At 39.1% G+C, this 17938-nt stretch overlaps 1 protein-coding gene across 1 annotated transcript; it reads left to right on the top strand.

Annotated features, from left to right (window-relative positions):
* The first annotated feature begins 7402 nt into the window (after positions 1 to 7402).
* On the top strand, positions 7403 to 14250 carry LOC115820128 (guanylate-binding protein 1-like). Its single transcript, XM_030783604.1, has 9 exons — positions 7403 to 7595; positions 8412 to 8539; positions 8804 to 8925; positions 9060 to 9265; positions 9527 to 9769; positions 10630 to 10910; positions 12452 to 12664; positions 12982 to 13084; positions 13859 to 14250. Exons 1-9 carry the CDS (start codon positions 7403 to 7405, stop codon positions 14248 to 14250), a joined length of 1881 nt encoding a protein of 626 aa, XP_030639464.1.
* Positions 14251 to 17938: the final 3688 nt, after the last annotated feature.

Genomic DNA, 17938 nt, shown 5'->3' on the forward strand with positions numbered 1-17938 from the left:
AAGTGCTATGTTAGCACCCGAAAAGTACTATGCTCATCGAGTCATTCACTGCTATTGCGGTGGTAAATGCATAAATGCAGGGGGGAATTTCTTCTTTCCATTGGACTGGGTCTATCGCCACATAGTTTTATTTTCGTTAATGAGAAGGCAGTTATATGTTATCTAATGTGCAATCAATATTTCTGTCATTCAAATTCAATAAAACTCAATAAGTGTGTATAGTGCAGTCTAGTTTGTCGATTTCTTTTGCCGCAGTAATGGTATTTTTTTTTCCTTTTGGAGGTATTTGCAAGGTCTTAAAGCTCATTAAATTTGTACTTAAAAATGTGCAGCTGTCCTGGTTAGTCATAAACAACAGTTCTTAGCTGCTATACCGTCGGGCGACTTACGTCACTTCAGCTTTCCTTCTGGCGGTGCGAATGCAAACAGAAAAAAAGCCCTAGAATGTATGTAGCTCTAGGGGAAGCTTCCCAGGGGGTAGTTCCTATCAAATGAGACCCTAGAACTGTTTGGTCCTAGTGTCATAGTGGACATAGTGTCATCTGCTGCTCTCAAACGCTGTGCCAGCGAGCTGGCTCCAGTATTCACTGACATTTTCATCCAGTCTCTGAACCTACGCTCTGCTTTAAGTCAGCCATCATTGTTCCAGTTCCCAAAAAGTCCAAAGTCTCTGAACAACTACAGACCAGTTGCACTCACCTCTGTGATTATAAAAACATTCAAACGTCTGGTCCTCTCCTACGTCAAAGCCTCCACTGAACATGTTATAGACCTCTGCAGTTTGCATACAGGCCCAATCACTCAGCAGAGAATGCTGTCAGTATGGGGCTCCACTACATCCCACAGTGCCTATACTAGAGTCCTGTTTGTGGACTTTAGCTCTGCCTTTAATACAATCATCCCAGACCTCCTCCACAGCAAACTGACCCAGTTGAATATCGACTCCTCTATCGGTCAGTGGATTACAAACTCTCTCACCTACAGGACACAATATGTCAGACTTGGCCCTCACCTACCTGATCCTCTCACAGTTAGCATGGGTGCCCCACAAGGATGTGTGCTGTCCCTCCTGCTCTACTCCTTGTACACTTATTGTGTCAAAATCACCAAATACGCAGATGACACCACAGTAGTTGGCCTCATCACTAACAAGGATGAATCCAACTACTGGATGGAGGTTGACCGCCTCGAGTCATGGTGTGCAAGCAACAGTCTGGAGCTCAGCATCAACAAAACAGTGGAGTTGATAATGGACTATCGAAAAAACGCTTCAACCCACTCCCCCCTGGCAATTAACTGCACCACTGTCACCCATGTAGAATCATTCAAGTTCCTGGGTACCAACGCACTAAAATGGGACAAGAACATCACCACCTTATCCGAGAAAGCACAAAAAGGGATGTTCTTCCTACAACAGCTGAAAAGACTCCATGTCAGCCCACACATCCTGGTTCAGTTCTACAGGGCCTTCATCTATCATGGACTGGTACGATTCTGCATCTGCCCACTCCAAGGCCAAGCAATAAAGTTGTACGCATGGCTCAGAGGGTCATAAGCTGCCACCTACCCTCTATCAAGGACCTACACAGCTCCAGCGCCAGGAAACGTGCATGGAAAATTGTGGCTTATCCCTCCCACCCAGTCCACAGCCTGTTCATAAGACTCCCTTTCAAACGGTGGGACAGGTCTATCAAGACCAAAGCCACATGACACCAGAACAGCCTCTGTTCCAAAGCAGTAGCTTTTCTCAGCACCTCCCAAACTCTTGCACTGTTTGTTGTATCTGCACTTATGTGGAACCACTGTGCCTTCAGTATTGACTACCCATACCATTACCACCTCTGTGCCTCTGTATCGATCACTCATACCACATACCACTGACTTACTTTGAATCCCACATATCATCTACAATCTAGCATGTATCTGTTAATTACACTGCACACTATTCTGGTGTTGTCTGCTGTATTGTATTTCATATTGTGTAATGCATACTGCAGATTGTACATTGTACTGTATATTGAACTGTATTGTTTACAGTACGTGTATTGCAGGTCCTGCATTGTGTATTGTATTGTATATTGGCTGTCTTGTATCCACTGTTGTATTGCACACTGTATTGTATTTATTGTGTATTTTGTGTACTGCATGGAGAACACCAAGTAAAATTCCTAGTACATGTAATGTTCCATGGCAAATAAAGGTGATTCTGATTCTGATATTGTTTTCACAGTATTTTTAATAGTAATTAATAATAACAAAACAAAACAAACAAACAAAAAAACAAAATAAAAAAACATGGATATGATACAGAATAAATGACAGTACAGGTGAATGACCGGTGATTAACTGTTGGAGCCTTAGCTTGCTGGTCACATTTGAAAGAGAAGCTCGACTTTCAGTTTCATTTTCACTTGCACTTTAAAACTACAAAATAGCAGTATGATATAGTCTTTTGCAGTCTCAGAGGGGGTGAAACATAACTACTCATGTTCTGTAGGTAAGGTACTCCAATATACAGCCATGTTTAGCATATTTCATTGATCATGACTTGAAGGTGACTGAGTCGGCATCGAGAGGGGGGCATTCACGGGCCATGCCCCCCAAATGACTTATTGTGCCCCTGATTGCAGGCCAGGCATTTGGTGCCAAACTTTGCGTTTTATTAATTAATTTATATTTGTCATATTACAAGTGAAAACCTTTTCGCTAAATGAAATGAAATAAAAACAAAAATAAGCAAAAACAAACAAACAAAAAAAACACACCTTGTTAGTCATATTTGCATGAGGTCACATTTGGGGAAGTAGTATGCTCATTGGTCTGCTGCTTTGGTGCTACTGGTTTGATTTGTCTGATTTGCTGATTTGCTGTCATTAAGTGAAGATCAGTGTCTGCGTAACATAAGCAACACTCGCCACCTGCAACTCCTCTAAAAGTAAGCCATGCGTTTAATTCACTTTATGATGCCAGTCTTGGCTGTCATGATTATTGCGCAAAATGCTGAATGATTTTTGAGTCTGCCTGGATTTATTTGGTAAGAGTGGAGTATATGGTCTATTTCAAATGATGTTCTAATGACGCGCACAGTGCCATGTGTGTGTATGTATGTATGTGTGTGTGTGTGTGTGTGTGTGTGTGAGAGAGAGAGAGAGAGAGAGAGAGAGAGAGAGAGAGAGAGAGAGAGAGGTGGTTGCATGTAGGCTATATTTTGTGAGAGGTTGGTTTCACAGTGCAGTGTGTGTGTGTGTGTGTGTGTGTGTGTGTGTGTGTGTGCGTGCATGTGTGTGTGTGTGTGTGTTGAAACTGGGACTCGGTTGGTGAGTTGGTTGTTGATGGCAAACTCATATTATCACGTATTTACATCATAGATTGAGTTCTCGAATGGCAGTACGCAATGCGTACACAAAACATTGCATTCGTTATATTCTTGCTGGTTATTTGTAGTGTCCATTTTTCCCCCTTGTGTTTTTTTTTTTCGTTTTTTTTCCTTTGTACTTTATTGTATTACCATTGCATCCACAGTCAGAATATATGGGCATGCATCATGTTACAAAGATGCCAGGGGGGTTGACATATAAAGAGACATTTACACAGTAAATAGTAAACAATCAAATAGATAACAAGTGAAAGAAAAATACACAGAGATAGAAAGGAGGTTATTCACAGAGGTGAAAAGAGTTCAGGAGGAGGACAGTGTTTACAGCTTTAGGGTTTGTCGAGGTCTGAATTGTGTTCTCATATCTTTTTATATCATTGAGGAATACAGGGAGGAGTGGCTTGGTATTAGTATATTTACATTTGTGTATTTTGCTAATAAAAAGATTAATTTGACAATATGAAATATATCTTCTTCCTCTGGACTGAAGTCATGGAAGCCAAATCAAACATGTTTAAAGGAAAATTCAAAATTATGCTTAAGGCTGGTACATAATAATGATAGTAGATCAGACCAGAATTTTTCAGTGTGGCAGCAGAACCAAAATAAGTGTGCTGATGTTTCATGAGGCCCCTCAAAGAAAGAACATTTATCATCTAGTGTTATCATCTTTTTTCATTCTAAGAATGAAATTTTTAGCAGGGTAATATTTCTGTATACGTTTATAGGAGACCTCTCTCACTTCATTTATTAGAAGATATTTTAAAGGCAGGGTCCAAACACTCTTCCAGGAGATGTCACCAGTGAAACCAGTCCAGTAGGAAAACACATAAGGACTGTCACAATATCTTCCTGGAACAAGGTCCTGATGGCTCTAATGTTCTTACTAACCCTGGGTGAGAGGCAAATCTGCCCTATGGTTGAGGTACATGGGTTCAAGTTTGGTACAGTTGGTAAAGCAGCAAATGATTGTTGGCTCCTCAACAACATCACAGCCCCTTGAGGTATTCCATCAACAACAGTGGCAAGTTCTTTGGGTGTCACTTGTAAGTCGAATTTAGACAAGACTTCAGAATAATTAAGGAGAAGAACATTTTGTTTCAGTAGTTAAGAGACCAACAGAATACTGTGGTTCACCCAATTTTCTAAGTAAAGAGACTTGATTTTATATAGAACGTCTTGTTATTCCAAATTAAATGCTTATGTGGGGAAAAATTATGCTTGTAAATTAAGGACCAGGCTAAAAGCACTTGTTTATGAAAGCTGGCCAATTTAATGGGGACTTCATGAATGTTATAGTTACACATTAGAAGAAACTTGAGACCACCTACTTTGGAGAAAATATGTTCTGGGATAAAGTTCCAAATAGATGATGGGGTGTTTATGAATTGCCTAAGCCAATTTGTTTTCAATGTCTGGTTAAGAGATGTAAAATCAAGAAAATTCATACCTCTGCATGCATTGGAATTGATTATAACAAACTTTTTAATATAGTCTGTTCTGTTCCTCCAAAGAAATTCGTCTGCTATTGATTTATTTCTCTTTCTCTCTAATTTGTTATGCTCATTAAAAATAGATTGCAAATAGTTAATGAAAGTGGCTGTAGGAGAGGCTGCAGTATTTTTGAGATAATGCAAAGTGTACGTTATTCTTTGAAACAATAGACATTCGTTCAATGTAAAGCACTTGCTGAATATTCCAGAGCCATTCGTTTAGTATTTGTGGTTTCACCGCTCGACCTGCTGCCAGCTAGCGGTAGTCTGTGGACATTTTGTATTGCAGAAGTGTCTTACATATCGAGATATTTGGAGACCAGAAATACAGAGAAGCGCTGTTCTCTTTTGTCTTTGGGATCTTTAACACAACAACGATTTAAGAATCATCTCAGCAAAAATGGAAAGTTTTGCGGCTTCCTGACGGGGCGTGACGTAACGTTCAATTTTACTTTCATTTTTAAAGCTATTAAACAATGATCAGGCACTCTTTTGCCATTTCGTCAACGCGACAGAGAGTGACTATACAGAGTGCAAGCCACAAAGGTAAGGTCATATAACAGATAACTACAACAGCAGCGCTAGACAGCAGTTGGCAATAATTGAACAATTTTCAGGATCAGATGGAAGGAGGAAAAACAAGCAAACAAACAAAAAACAAACAAACAAAAAACAATATAGATTGCAGATAAACAATATATATCGAAAGGAATGAAGTTGCTGCTGGCATCATAAACATGATACATAAACTGTACTTTAGCCCTTCTGCCGTTAGTGTACTGTAATTCTAACTCGCATCGGATGGTTGTTCAAAGCTTGTCGGCATTCATTTCATTTCTTTCAATGAGTGCAGATTCAACAAAGCGCGTTTCTGAATGAAAGTTTGAACAAAATGCGCCTCACATTTTCTAAATTTAATTCAGTAGACGACGTGGATTTGGTTAACCATTTGGCTACCAAATCTCAAAGTATGACTTTTTAGGGTTTGACTAAATTTATTCAGCAATCCTGCAAACGAAATGATTTTAATCCCGAGGCATTTTAGCAGTGTGTGTTCAAAATTTATTTGTAAAGAAAATCAACATTGCTGCATAGCCTGTAGATCAGGGGTCACCAACCTTTTTGAAACTGAGAGCTACTTCAAGGGTACTGAGTAATGCAAAGGGCTACCAGTTTGATAACACACTTCTGAAAGAACAAAGTTGCACGGTTTACCTTTAATTTTATATTATTATTAATGATATTCTACGTGAAGACACTGATCATGTTAATGATTCATCACAATAATTATTCAGAATGATTCAACAAGGTAGGAAATAGACTTAAATAAACACAGCACAATTAAATAAAATTTTAGACTGAGGTTGTTGGTGATTAGTGCTATTTTTAGAACTGGCCTGCGGGCAACTGATGTGGTCCCTGCGGGCGACCTGGTGCCCACGGGCACCATGAGGGTGACCTCTGCTGTAGATTATCATAGCGCAAAGCATGAGAACTGGAAATTCATTCTATTTATTGTGAATCATCTCAAGCAACATCCACTAATCCACTCTCTCTTTTTGTCTACTTTGTTGTTTTAAGATGAATACATATGCGCTTCTGAAAAGCTTTCCTCTATTGCTAAAGAGCAACTGTCTTCAAAGACATTAAACATATTACAACAACAATGGTGCTTTGGAAATGTATTATTGCAGTACAGTTGTTCTTGGTTGCATACCCATATACATAGACCGCATCTTTGACAGACTCTCAATATAAAATTTCTCCCATATTCAAAACCAAGTGTCAAATATTCTCAGAGGTATACAGTTAAGTATTCTCAGAGATATACAGTTAATGCAGTTAAGTGAATAAACTCCATAATGCTGCACATTTGAGCAGTTCTCTCGACTTTAAAAAACCCTGGAGTCTGCGGGCATTTGAGTTACCTTTGTGCATTTTCTGTTCTGGTCTCACATCAGCAGTTCAGACTGCACTAGGAAGCCAGGACTGATGCATTTAAATTTATGATATATGGTTTTATATGTTTTTTTGTTTTGCATGAACAGTGATCGACATCTGAGAAATATTTCCAAAAACATCAAGTGCACATTGCTATCTTAGTGTATAAGACAAGAGAAATGCGTATGAAAGTGTATGAAACACATTTGAAATTTACAAGAATTAACAAATTTTCATTTACAGTTTTTTATGGCTTAGAGAATTAGCCTATTACGCTATCTTAAGCTGCTGTATTAAAGACGTTACTGACAGTAATGTTTCAGTTGTGTGCTTCACATACATTCAGCTTACAACAGTGCTGTTCTGGCTGAATCCACATACAGGTAACACAGCACTTTGTTGTTAGCTCCACACACAGACAGTCCATACGTAATGCACCAGTACTATATACACGCAGGAAACTAACAGTGTTTTAGAAGTACACTCCACATACACACTTATGAGACAGTACTGTTGTGCTGGCTGACTCCACTGACGTTGATGTCATGCTGTCAGATTCTGTTTATAGACCGTAAGTAAAACCAGAAGCATCATGACCAACCAGCAGGGTCCCATGAAGTCACCTATGTGTCTGATAAAGAATGTGGATGGATTGCTTCGGACTGAAGAAAAGGCTTTGGAGCACCTGAGGGGAATCTCCCAGCCAGTGGTCGTGGTTGCAGTGGTGGGGTTGTATCGCACAGGGAAGTCCTATTTAATGAACCGACTGGCTGGGAAGCAAACAGGTGGGACTTCTGGTTTAGGACTGGGTTTTCCAGATATTTTGATAAACAAGTGTTTTTTGAGGGATGAAGGAGTTTAACGTTTTCTTAAGGTCCCGCTAAATCAGTAAATTCCGTCTGACCTCAAAGTGTATTTTTGTCTAGTCCGCCTGCTAAACATGTTGGCAAAGAACAAAACTATACAAATAACGGTCAAACCAAGGCTATGTTTTTAAGATGTTTTCATGTTTTTGATATGTAGTACGTGAAAAAATTGAAGAATAAAATACAGACAGCCCTCATTTAAACTAGCGCATGCAAGGCATTATGTGCATCTGACATAGATAAAAGAAAAATGTCACAGACATCAGCACTAGTTTGGCTGAAAGAGGAGGTCCAGAACTGCAGAGAAAAGTTATTGTTAAAAAAAGTTTAGCAATAAATCATCTGTAATTATACTAGAGGAGGACAGTATTGGCCATTATAAGAGTATAAGAGAAACTAAAATACTGCTCAAGTCTAAGATCGTCTACTAAGCCTCCTCCTAGCCTCTTGACAAAAAGACTGTCAGGAAAAACAGTGGGTGCATATAAGAATTCATAGCTGCTAAGAGAAGAGCGTCCCAGCACAGATGGAAGTCAAGGTCAAAGGAGAGAAGCAGGATTTAATCTTGAGAAGGCTGAATTGGGAATGATGGTCAGACAAATAGAAGAGACAAAGACATATTTGGATAATCTGTAACTATGCTGAATTTGTGGATTAATACTAGATATGAGTTTTATATTGTAAATGCCACTCCAAAATAGAATTTAGTGTTTAATCATTCTGTTATTTGTTAAGGTTTTGCCCTGGGCAGAACCATAGAGTCTAAGACCAAAGGCATCTGGATGTGGTGTGTACCTCACCCCACTAAAACTGAACACACTCTGGTGCTGCTGGATACTGAAGGACTGGGAGATGTGGACAAGGTGAGACAAGATGACAACATGATCTACAGCAAGGTCACCAAGACTGCAATACGTATAGCAGGGTCACCATAGCTACACAAGGCACATGATTGTCACCATTATTACAACATCAGCTGAATTCTCACAGTGGCAACTCTGTCTACTGTGGGATTCATCGTGACAACACAGTTAAGCCATTTCTATGCATGTGAATTTGTTGGAAAAGTAAAACAAAACTTTCCATTTAAAATTTTATTTTGGTTAATTCATGTCCATGTGTCTCAGGGAGACTCAAAGAATGATGCTTGGATCTTCTGTCTGGCTGTTCTGTTGAGCAGCACTCTGGTGTACAACAGTCGAGGGACCATCGATAACCAGGCAGTGGAGAAACTCCATTATCCTTTTGTGTAGTAGTCACTGTCAATGTTTTGATTCTTTGAATGTACTTTTGGTGAAGTAGGAGACATGGAGTCACTTATGTCTCATGCTATCCATGTCTTTGTGGATGATTTTTCAGTTAGCTTTCCTCATCTAGATGTAGCTATGTTACTGAGCTGACTGACCAGATCAAGGTGAAATCAGCATCTGCTTCATCAGCAGAATATGAGGAGGAGGAGGAATCTCAGTTTGTGCAGTTCTTCCCCAATTTTGTCTGGGCTGTGCGAGATTTTACTTTAGAACGAAAAATTAATGATGAAGATGTGACGGAGGATCAGTATTTGGAATTTGCCCTAACGCTGAAGAAGGGTGAGAATTAAAGAGTAAAATAATAGGATGGTAATGTGAGTGGGAAAGGAAAAAGTAAATGAGGATCTAGTTTTAAATGAAATAACATGAATAATCATTAATTAACTGAAGTATATCAGCAACATCAGTTTTGATACAGTGACGATAAGCCGGTTAGACCCATGTTAATGTGGAGTCCATAAAAAGTCTAACAGTTTACACCACACATCTCAGTGGTGTCTTTCAGTGACTAATCTAAAGAGCATATGCTCTGTTATTCAGGTATGGGAAAGTCTGTGATCAACTACAACCTGCCAAGGCAGTGTATTCGGAACTACTTCCCCTCTCGGAAGTGTTTTACTTTCCCGTTCCCAACTGCTCCAGAAAATATGTGCAATCTGGAGCAGTTGGATGTGAATGACCTTTTCCCCAAATTTCTGGAGACTGCCGATCGTTTCTGCAAGTACATCTTCAAAGAAAGTCGAGTGAAAACAGTGAAGGGGGGCCACAGAGTCAATGGAAGATGTGAGTCTGCTGTTTGAATGACATGATTAAAGGGCAGGTTTATCAAGTCTTTGCAGTCATGATGTCAGGAAGGAGCAGCAGTAATGATGTGAGCTAGTGAGAGTGCCGCTCTTGTGATTTTTTTTTTTTAAAGATGGTGCTAAAGTCAACTGCTTTGGAACTTGGGAAAAGAACTGGGATACAAAACTTGTATGCCTTCCTCTTAATGCATATACAAATTGAGGCACCATGTTTGAGACAATGCAGCTTTATGGAAATGATCAATTTTGACCAGGAATTATTAAGGTTGCTGGGTGCTAAACATCCCTAGCTGCACCTGGAATAACTTTTTGGTGTGCTAGCCTAGGGCCTGAAAACAATCAATAGCATTAACCAATTCATTAGACTGCTCAGAACAAAGGAACATTTTTAAAGGTATGAGGTTTGGCTAGTATACTCCTAACACATTTTCTCTCTGTTTCTGTAATGTTTTTTTTCCTCTTAACATGTGGGTGTAATAATTGCCTTAATTTGGCTGCAGCAGTCTTCATTTGCATAAATACATAGCTAAGAGCAGTTGCAATAATAAAAGACAACACAGCAGTGATGTGATAAAAAATAATCAATAGATAAAAACCAATCAATATATCATGAAGCACAATTTAAAGTGACTATAGGAATGCACTCTAGTGACTATACATAGCACCAGTGAATTCTCTCTTTCAGAATACTTTGTTGATGGAAACTGCATTTACTTGGATTTTAGAGGTAAAAATAAAGGCAAGGGACTTTTCTGTGATATGTCTGATGTAAGTCTTTGTACAAAAAGAAAATCACCATGTTTTGGAGATTAATTGTCATCCTTTTTTTTTTTGTTGTAGTGCTGAGCCATTTAGTGGAAACCTATGTGAACACAATTGCCAGTGGTGGTGTACCCTGTCTGGAGAATGCAGTGGTTGCCATGGCGCAGATTGAGAACCAGGCTGCAGTGCAGAAGGGGTTTCACGTGTATGAGTCTGGAATGGAACAAGTGAAAAACAACTTCCCTCTAGAGCTGAATGAGATCTTCCCTCAACACCAAGACCTCAACACCATGGCCATACAGGTCTTCATGAAACGCTCCTTCAAGGATGAGCAAGGGGTGCATCTGAAAGCACTGGCTGTGAGTTTGAGGATTTATCCATGTTCACACAATTTAAATAAGTCAATAATAGTGCTATACATGTTTTCTGTTTTTTACTGCACAGATATCATATTCAGACTTTCATCAGGGCCATATATGATATCATAGGCTCCCTTTAAAGTCATATTTATTCCATATTATTTAAATAACAAAAACAAAACAAACAAACAAACAAACAAACAAAAAAACCCTTCATTGTCAGCTGTAGATTATTCCTTATTTTCTGTTTTGAATGTATGTGAAGCGTGGCTGTAAGGTTGTTTTTTGACTTAGGTCATCTGGTAGAGTCATTGAGACTCAGTGGCCCTGTTTACACCTTGTATTAGATCCAATTTTGGTGGTCCAATCACAAGTGGACAACTCTGAAGCACGTCCGTTTACACCTGGATTTAGAATCCGTCTCCCCGTGTCTCAATTGACCACTTATGATCAGATCTCACTTCCCCGCTCTGTATGCAAATAAACACGTGCATCATTTCTGTTTGCAAAGATCAAATGCGTTGTTGTTTTTGACAGGTGTCATATGAAATATGTAAAGACTTGAAATCTGTATCATTTTCAAAGGAAATGCGTCAAATTGTGTCAGCAGTTACTAATGTAAATGATCACGTTCGGAGCCAACAAACTGAAACGGCTGTTACATACTTTGAAAAGTAAGGTATGAAAGAATGAAGTTCCTGTTTCTATTCCCTTTACAACAGGTTTGGCCAACTTAGCCTGCTAATAGCGACACCTTGCCCGTATACCTCAGCTCAATAAACTGATTGCAAAGGACATGATGATATGAGATGTATATTAAATGCCTATATGAACAGAATTATTGTAGTTCGGTTTACTAGTGATATGGTATCATGTGTTGATCAGGGGTCAAATATTCATTTCAGAAGTGTTTTGTTTAACCCAAAGACTCATAACATTACTTATTTACCTCAACATCAGTTGATTAGGCGGTCATTCAGTGTGGTCAAGATCTCATTCGTGTTTATGAATATGGTCATATGCTGTCCAGACCACCTCCGAATGTGGTCTGAGCGATCAGATCTCGATGCGACCTCAATGCGCATTGGGTGCGCTTACACCTGTACTTTAGAGCCGTCCACTTTTGATCGGATCATCAAAATTGGATCTAATGCAAGTTGTAAACAGGGCCAGTGTCACAATCTCATTATTTAGACATGATGCGATTGAATGTTGTAGCAAACAGGATCAGAGACATTGTTGACTGGACATGTTACTTGTAAATATTATGCAGTCCCCTGCCCAAGGCTGTCACATAATTCACTTGTAGTTATCCATTGATATTATCATTCAGCTTTGCGCTAATTTAAAGTTCACCAAGAAAAGTTAAGCAGTGCCCAGTTTTTTTTTTTTTTTTTTTCCCTCCAAGTGTGAGCAATTCAACTGAATTCAATTCAGTACAGTCTAGTTTTCTGTGTTTGTTCAAAAACTATGTATTTTTAATATGGTATATCACAATATGAAATAGTTATGTAATATAGTTTGTGGTTTAACTTACTTAGGAGGCCATTGATAAGCACTACGCTCGGCTCTTGCTCCAAAATGAGGAGGCCTCAGAGAGGAAATGCCAAAAGCTTCTCATGGATCTCTATGCACCAATGGCTAAGAAGCTCCAGGATGGGTGCTATGCCCAGCCAGGAGGCTATGAGCTGTACTGTGGAGACCGTAATAACGTAGTGACCCAGTATCGCAACCATAGCAAGAAAGGAGTCAGGGTAGGTACACTGAAAGTAAAGAGGTATGAGGTATGTCATTGTATAATGTTGCATTGAACTGAATACATGCACAGATAAGGATAAATAATATATATTGAACAACTAGAAATGGGCACTATGGAATGTGTAAGAATGAGTTACGTATAGAAGAATATACTTTTTGTAGGGCTGCCTATACTACTAGTGAGGGCTTTTCTCCAAATTAATGATAATTAAGAGGATAAATTATTACCATTTGATTCCAGCTTCCTCTTAATTTAGAGACAGAATTACAGAATTTATTGTGTTGTGATGCTTGTGTATCCTGTGATCTACAGGCTGAGGATGTACTGGAGATGTTTATGAAAGACAAGAGTATGGAATCTAATGCTGTTCTCCAGGCCGATAAGAAACTGACTGAAAATGAGCGGAGGATACAAGGTAAGATGGCTGTCACCAGATGACTGTGACCTCTGAGTGAGCGGGATGAGGAGATGTAGTGCATTACTATTGCTCCTGGAGTACAGAAATGTATTTATATTCAAATCCTACTTTAATTATTATCTTACAATTAAACAATGGTGATCTGTAGGCCTATTAATGAATGCATTTCCAACTGTCTGTGCAGTCATGTAGCAGTAGTATATTTTTACTCCATTGATTTGGTCACACAGATAGAACATATACTTAAATTTTTCATACTGATATTATCCAGTGGGTATCCACACATTTAGTTTTCCATTTGAAAGCACTGGCTGTGAGTTCACATTTCCTAAGTTGTATTTTAACCACACATTGCTATGTGACAAAACACAATGAAAAGTGTTTTCCCCCATATGACCTGCCTATAACCTTCCATACAAAGTCTCCCTTTCTGTCCAAAACACTAATGTCAGTCCATGAGGTCAAAGACTTACACATGCACTTGCTAGCTGTCAACTTTTCTTTTCACCTAACATGCTTGTGTGATGTATCATCAGGGTATATGCTTTCATATGATATGAGTTACTGGAAGGAGAATATTAATTGTTATTTTACCTCCTCTTAAGACACATTGTTAAATCCTCACAGACCTGGCTTCACGCCCCTAACCAGAGATAATCACTCATTTCTGGAGAGATAATCTCCTGCTTCTTTCTCATTCCCATGCTCCCTCTCTGTTCTACCTTAACTATACCCTACACCTTTTTTCTGGGATATGGGGGAAATGAACAGAGGAGAAAGAAAGAGCTGCCTTGATGGAGCAGAAGATAAGAGCAGAGCAGGAAAGACAAGAGGAGATGAAGAAAACTTTGGAGGAGGAGCGTCAGAGCCAGAAGGAGAGGTTGAAGCAGATGGAAGAGAAAATAGAGGAGGAAAAGTGCCAGCAACAGAAAGAAATGGAGTTAGCCATGGAGAGCAAACTGAGAGAGCAGAAAGACCTCTTAGAAAATGGCTTTAAGGAGAAGGCTGAGCTTTTGGGTGAGGAGATCCAGCAGCTAAAGAAAGAAAAGGCTGCGAACTTTGGTGGCATCTTCAAAGACTATGTCATGCCTTTGCTTAAGATCGCTGTTGACGTAGGCTCCAATATTCTTCAGTATAAAGTACTTAGCAAAGTTTTAAAGTGACATTGTAACCCACTGATTGCCTGCTTTAATGAGTCACAAGTGCCTTTGAAAAAAACTTTTTGACCGCCTCACATTTAAAGAATACGCCCCTCCCCATGCCTTCTTATTTTTTTACACTTTAGTACTGGCAGGATTCAATAATTAATTTCCTTGTCTGTGTCTGATAACTACACCAATGAGTGAGGGCAATTCTGAGAATGTCTTTTCTGATACCACGCCACCACTTAAGCAGTGTTTCTCTTTGAATTTAATCATGGAAATTCTGAGAATGCCAAGAATATATCTTTTTTTCTGTTCAAAATAAAGAAAAGCTGAAATCAAGAATGTTCAGTATGTTTTGTGATGGTCTTAAAACTTATTCTCCTTTTACTTTGGTTCACTTCATGGATTGTTTTCAACTAAGAACCAATAAATGCAGGTGAAATTTATTAAAATTGCATGTTTGTAAATTATGCTTACATCGAGACATAAATAGCTAATACTAAGTGGCTTCACATGTATGATACAAAACATGTTCCAGTCTTCAACCTACAGCACTGAACTGTGTGTCAATGCATCAATGTATAAGGAACTTATGAGGGTACAGGTGAATGTGGGGAAAAAGAGAAGAAGCGGAAAAAACAGAGAGGAAAGAAATTGTACCACTCTCATGGGATATGACTGTATTTCTGTGACTTACAGTAAATTTTCAGTGTATTTCTCTAAACACAAGGTCCTGGCACAATGTTTCGAATTAGACACATCAACAGCATAGCTTTGTACAGCAAAAAATAATTTGAATAATTTTTTGCTTGGTCAGAGCAGTGAAAGCACTGATGTTGTCAACACAATCAGACAAATAAGGCTCTTTTAAAACTATGAAGGTGTCACCAAAATACTACAAAAACCTCACAGTTTGACACATTTTGAGTTGTATTTGTAAGGAGTTGTGTTTTTACTCTGATGAACTGCTTTTGTTTGTTTTGTTTTGCTTGTGTGTGTGTGTGTGTGCGTGTGTGTGTGTCAGAGGAGAAACAGAAAGCTGCAGAACTGGAGCAGAGAGAGAGAGCAGAGTCAGAGAGGTGTAGGCAGTTGCAGCAACTCCTGAAAGATCAGGAGAGGAGTCATGAGGAGAACTTGCACCAGCTACAGGTAAAATAAATCCACTGGGGAAAGATGAAAGCTACAGGGTTGAAGACACAGCAGTACATCAAAATAAGATCAGTATCTACAGTCACACCACAGACCAGGGCTCTCATGTCGCATGCATAGAATACCATGAATACCATTCTCAATTGTCATGTGCAACACTTTCCAGAAATTAAAAAAAAAAAAAAAGAGAGGAAAAAAGAAACAGATGTCATTGGTGTGTGTGTGTGTGTGTGTGTGTGTGTGTGTACTTCATGTGTGTAGGCTAAGCTAAAGCAGGAGGCTGCAGACCATTGCTGTGAGCTGGAAAAGGCACTTCAGAGCAGACTGCTGGAGCAGGAGCAAATGCTGAGTCAAGGCTTCAGGCAGCAGGAGGAGTCCCTGAGAGGGGAGGTCAAGAGGCTCAGGGAGGAGCTGGAGGAATCACGACGCAAACAGGAGATGCAGCAGCAGGAGCAAAATATGAAGCACTCCCTGCAGGTCCTGGGCAAGAGCATGGAAACAATTTTGGACAGGTTAGACATTGTTTACGTTTGTGTATCTATGTGTGTAGGTATGTATGGGTAATTGGACAGGTATAAAACTCAGATTGAAATCATTCAAAGTTACGCCATAGATTTAGAAATACAGTCAGTAAGAAGCTGTTATGTCTGTGTCTGTGCAGGTACTATGCGTACAGAAACAAAAAGGAGGACCGGCGCATCCTCCAGCTGCAAACAATGAAGGACCCATACACACTCAAAGCCCAAGCTCCCAAACTCCCCAAGGGCCAGCCCAAGGAAAATGGTGGTATTGTACAGTCCAAAGCACCAGAATCAAAGACTGAAACACCTGAGACTAAAAGTGAACAGTTTGGGAAACTGGACTTTTAACATATGGTTTGCAGGTCAAAATAGAGATGTCTCAGCAATTTATATCAGCATTTTTTTTTCAATATACAAAAATATACATTAACCACGTTATTATAAATAGTAATATCATGCCACATCAATGCTTAGACCTGTACACTGAAATATATGTGTTGTCCCTGAGATGAACTTAAAAATAAATAAATAAATAAAACATTTTTTGTTAAACAAGAAATATGTATGGAAACATTCTGAGCCATGTGTACTTACATAATACCGGTTGGGCCGTAAAAATGTCGCATGCATCAAAAGTCAAAAAGAGGTGAAATTCTGAGAGACTGAAATTCTGTGTGTGTACCTCTGTCCTTCTTGGCTTCGTGTTTCTAAAATTTGTTTTACGCGATGAGGAGCTGTTCTGTGTACTGTTCCCCTCTTGTTTGTTTCTCATCATTTTAACAGTGGCTTCAGCAGCTGATGATTTAAGTGGGATCCTTCTTTCTGATAACAGAGTAATTTACTGTTTTTGCAAGAACTGACTTGTTAGTCTCATTAAGGTACAATTATTTCTGAATGACTAGCATCATCATCCCTGTGAGCATTGTCTCTTCCTAAAACATGGGAATATATGGGAAATGGGAATAATATGGGAACTGTACAAAGGGAAGCTGTAATGTAGCGTGTCTGCAGATGGAAGAAACAGGCATACAGGTGAGTATTGCAGGCAAGGAGATTTTATTTTATTCATGAATTTGAAACTGCTGCCAGATGAACAGGAAAAAAAAAAAAAAACAAGAACAACAACCACCAAACAAACAGCACAATACCAAACAAAATTAAAAAAAGACTCAAATGGCAAAGAACTTGATAATTCTTATAACGCATAAAACACACTCTCATGCCAAAGCAGCCTTTCTCCCACATGGTCTCTGTGTCACAATTATGTAGGCTTAGACCAAACCATACTCCACAACATGTTTTCAATAATTTTTTGTATAAAACTGCGACACATGGCATTATTACAACATTATTCTATTTACATTGAGAACAGAATTCGTTTGTCATTTACATACAAGTGTCAGGCATGCAGTGGAGGTGGACCCAAGCGCAAGACACAATGATGGTGGTGATGAAAAAGGAGGACTTTACTTACAAAATGTAGATAAATAAACAGGTGCAAACAAGAACAAAGACCAGTAACAAAAAAATGCAGCCAAACAGAGTGTAACCAGCCACTAACAACAATAGACAAGAGGCAGGTCAAACACAAGGGCTTAAATACAATTAGCTGTCACAATTCAGATGAATGAAACTAGTGGCGCGCATGCGCGGCCCAGGGAAAAATAAACAAATCACTCTCTGAGACACCTCGTAACTCCCGAGTCAAACAAAGGATCACTTCGAAATGAGCGAATCATTCATGAATTACACATCACTAATTTCCACTGTTTGCCATGGTGAAACAAGACTTCCAACAATCTGGTAAGATTCAACACTGTTCACCTCATTCGTATTTTGATCACTCCATTCTAATAAAGAATTACTCTGTCCATTCATGTTGGTAAATTAACGTATCTCTAAATGTTGCGCATTACTGTGATGTAATTGATGGGTGTAGAACCGCACCGTCACAGAAGCCAGGAAAGATCGTTAGAATAATTCTAAAAATATTCATTACACATTTTTAAGATAACAGAGTAAACAGCAAAATGGAG

This window comes from Chanos chanos, chromosome 9, assembly GCF_902362185.1.
Source record: "Chanos chanos chromosome 9, fChaCha1.1, whole genome shotgun sequence".
Classification (NCBI taxonomy): domain Eukaryota; kingdom Metazoa; phylum Chordata; class Actinopteri; order Gonorynchiformes; family Chanidae; genus Chanos; species Chanos chanos.